We start from the raw sequence: 1,503 nt of genomic DNA, 5'->3' as shown, positions 1-1,503 counted from the left end.
TGAGACCTGTCCACGTGTCCCTGTTGGACTGAGACCTGTCCACGTGTTCCCGCCTCTCATTGACCCAGAGAGGAAGATGATGATGATAAAAACCCTAAGGCTCAAAACAACCAAATAAAACTTTATTGATAAATTTTTTAATTTTGTTTCTTTGGAATAAAACAACAACATTTTTGTAATTTGTTGTTTTTTTTTGTGTAAACTTCTTAATAATTCTGATGATTCTGGAAAATTACTTTATTATTATGGTTCATAATTATTATTGTTCAGAATTATCTAATATTTTTGTTTATAATTATTTATTGTTTATAAATATTTATTGTTTATTGTTTTGTTGCGGCCTTTCTCTTGATCCAAGTGGGACCGGTTCGGTCCGGTTCTGATGAAAGTCTTTGTCAGTCTGCAGGTTCGTGGGCGGTCCAGTCGAGATGGTGGGTCTGGACTCCAGAACCAGAGCCGGGTCTGTGGTGACCGTGCACGCGGCCCTGCGTAGGAAGCGGCGTGTGCTGTTCTCTCAGAACCAGGTTCTGGAGCTGGAGCGGCGGTTCCGACAGCAGCGGTACCTGTCGGGTCCGGAGCGGGAGCAGCTGGCGGCTCGGATCCACCTCACCCCGAACCAGGTCAAGATCTGGTTCCAGAACCACCGCTACAAGCTGAAGCGGCAGGACAAGGCCGCTGGTTCTGGGTCCCCGCTCCGAACCAAGACCCACAGGGACTCCGTCCGGACCGGAACCAGGCAGAACGGGCCTACCGAGGCCGGAGTGGAACGCCCGCAGCTCCTGGACCGGAATCAGCTGGAGGATCTGAGTAGTCCCCTATTGGGTCTACAGGCCCAGGTGGGCCTGGCCCAATCGGAACCAGGACTCGTAGAGTACTGTATGGGGTCCGGAGAGTCCGGGTTGCCGTACGGGAGGACTTGGTAGGACCAGTACCGAAGCGGACCGGACAGTTTTGGGTCACACCGGGTTTGGTCGGACTCAGAGGTTCGGAACAGAACTGAACTGGGTTTGTGGACCGAACCCTAATTTTAACAAACTGTTTTTTATATATATACGACGTGCACGCGCTTCCCATAAATACCTACAGGTTTCAGCACCGAACCGAACCGAAGCATGTAAAACTTTTTCTGCTCCAGGAAATAAATTATTTAATTTTGGACCAAAACCCAGAACCGCTTTGAAGTTTATCTGATCAGAACCAGAACTTTAAACGTGAATAGTTCTGGATCAGGCAGCACGTGGCACAACTGGTAGAGCTGCTGCCTCTCAGCGAGCAGGTCCCTGGTTCAAATCCCGGTCCGGGGGTCTTTGTGGGTGGAGTTTGCATGTTCTCTCCGTGCATGCGTGGGTTTTCTCCGGGTGCTCCAGTTTCCTCCCACAGACCAAAAACATGCATGTTAGGCTGATTGGTAACTCTAAACTGTCCCGAGGTGTGTGTGAGAGAGTGAATGGTTGTTTGTCCCTGTGTTGGACTGAGACCTGTCCAGGTGTCCCTGTGTTGGAC

General features: G+C 49.7%; 1 protein-coding gene across 1 annotated transcript in view; it reads left to right on the top strand.

Moving 5' to 3' along the window:
* LOC119418411 (homeobox protein Nkx-2.4-like) overlaps window positions 1-923 on the top strand; it is a 2,180-nt gene extending 1,257 nt beyond the window's left edge. Inside the window, exon 2 of the mRNA XM_037685688.1 lies at window positions 400-923. Within this exon, the coding sequence (XP_037541616.1) occupies window positions 400-923 (524 nt within the window). The remainder of the gene's footprint in view (window positions 1-399) is intronic.
* Window positions 924-1,503: the final 580 nt, after the last annotated feature.

The sequence above is a fragment of the Nematolebias whitei genome, chromosome 12, assembly GCF_014905685.2.
Source record: "Nematolebias whitei isolate Nwh7 chromosome 12, NemWhi1, whole genome shotgun sequence".
In the NCBI taxonomy this organism is placed as follows: domain Eukaryota; kingdom Metazoa; phylum Chordata; class Actinopteri; order Cyprinodontiformes; family Rivulidae; genus Nematolebias; species Nematolebias whitei.
The sequence above is the reverse complement of the archived record's forward strand: the minus strand, read 5'-3'. Positions and strand labels throughout refer to the sequence as shown.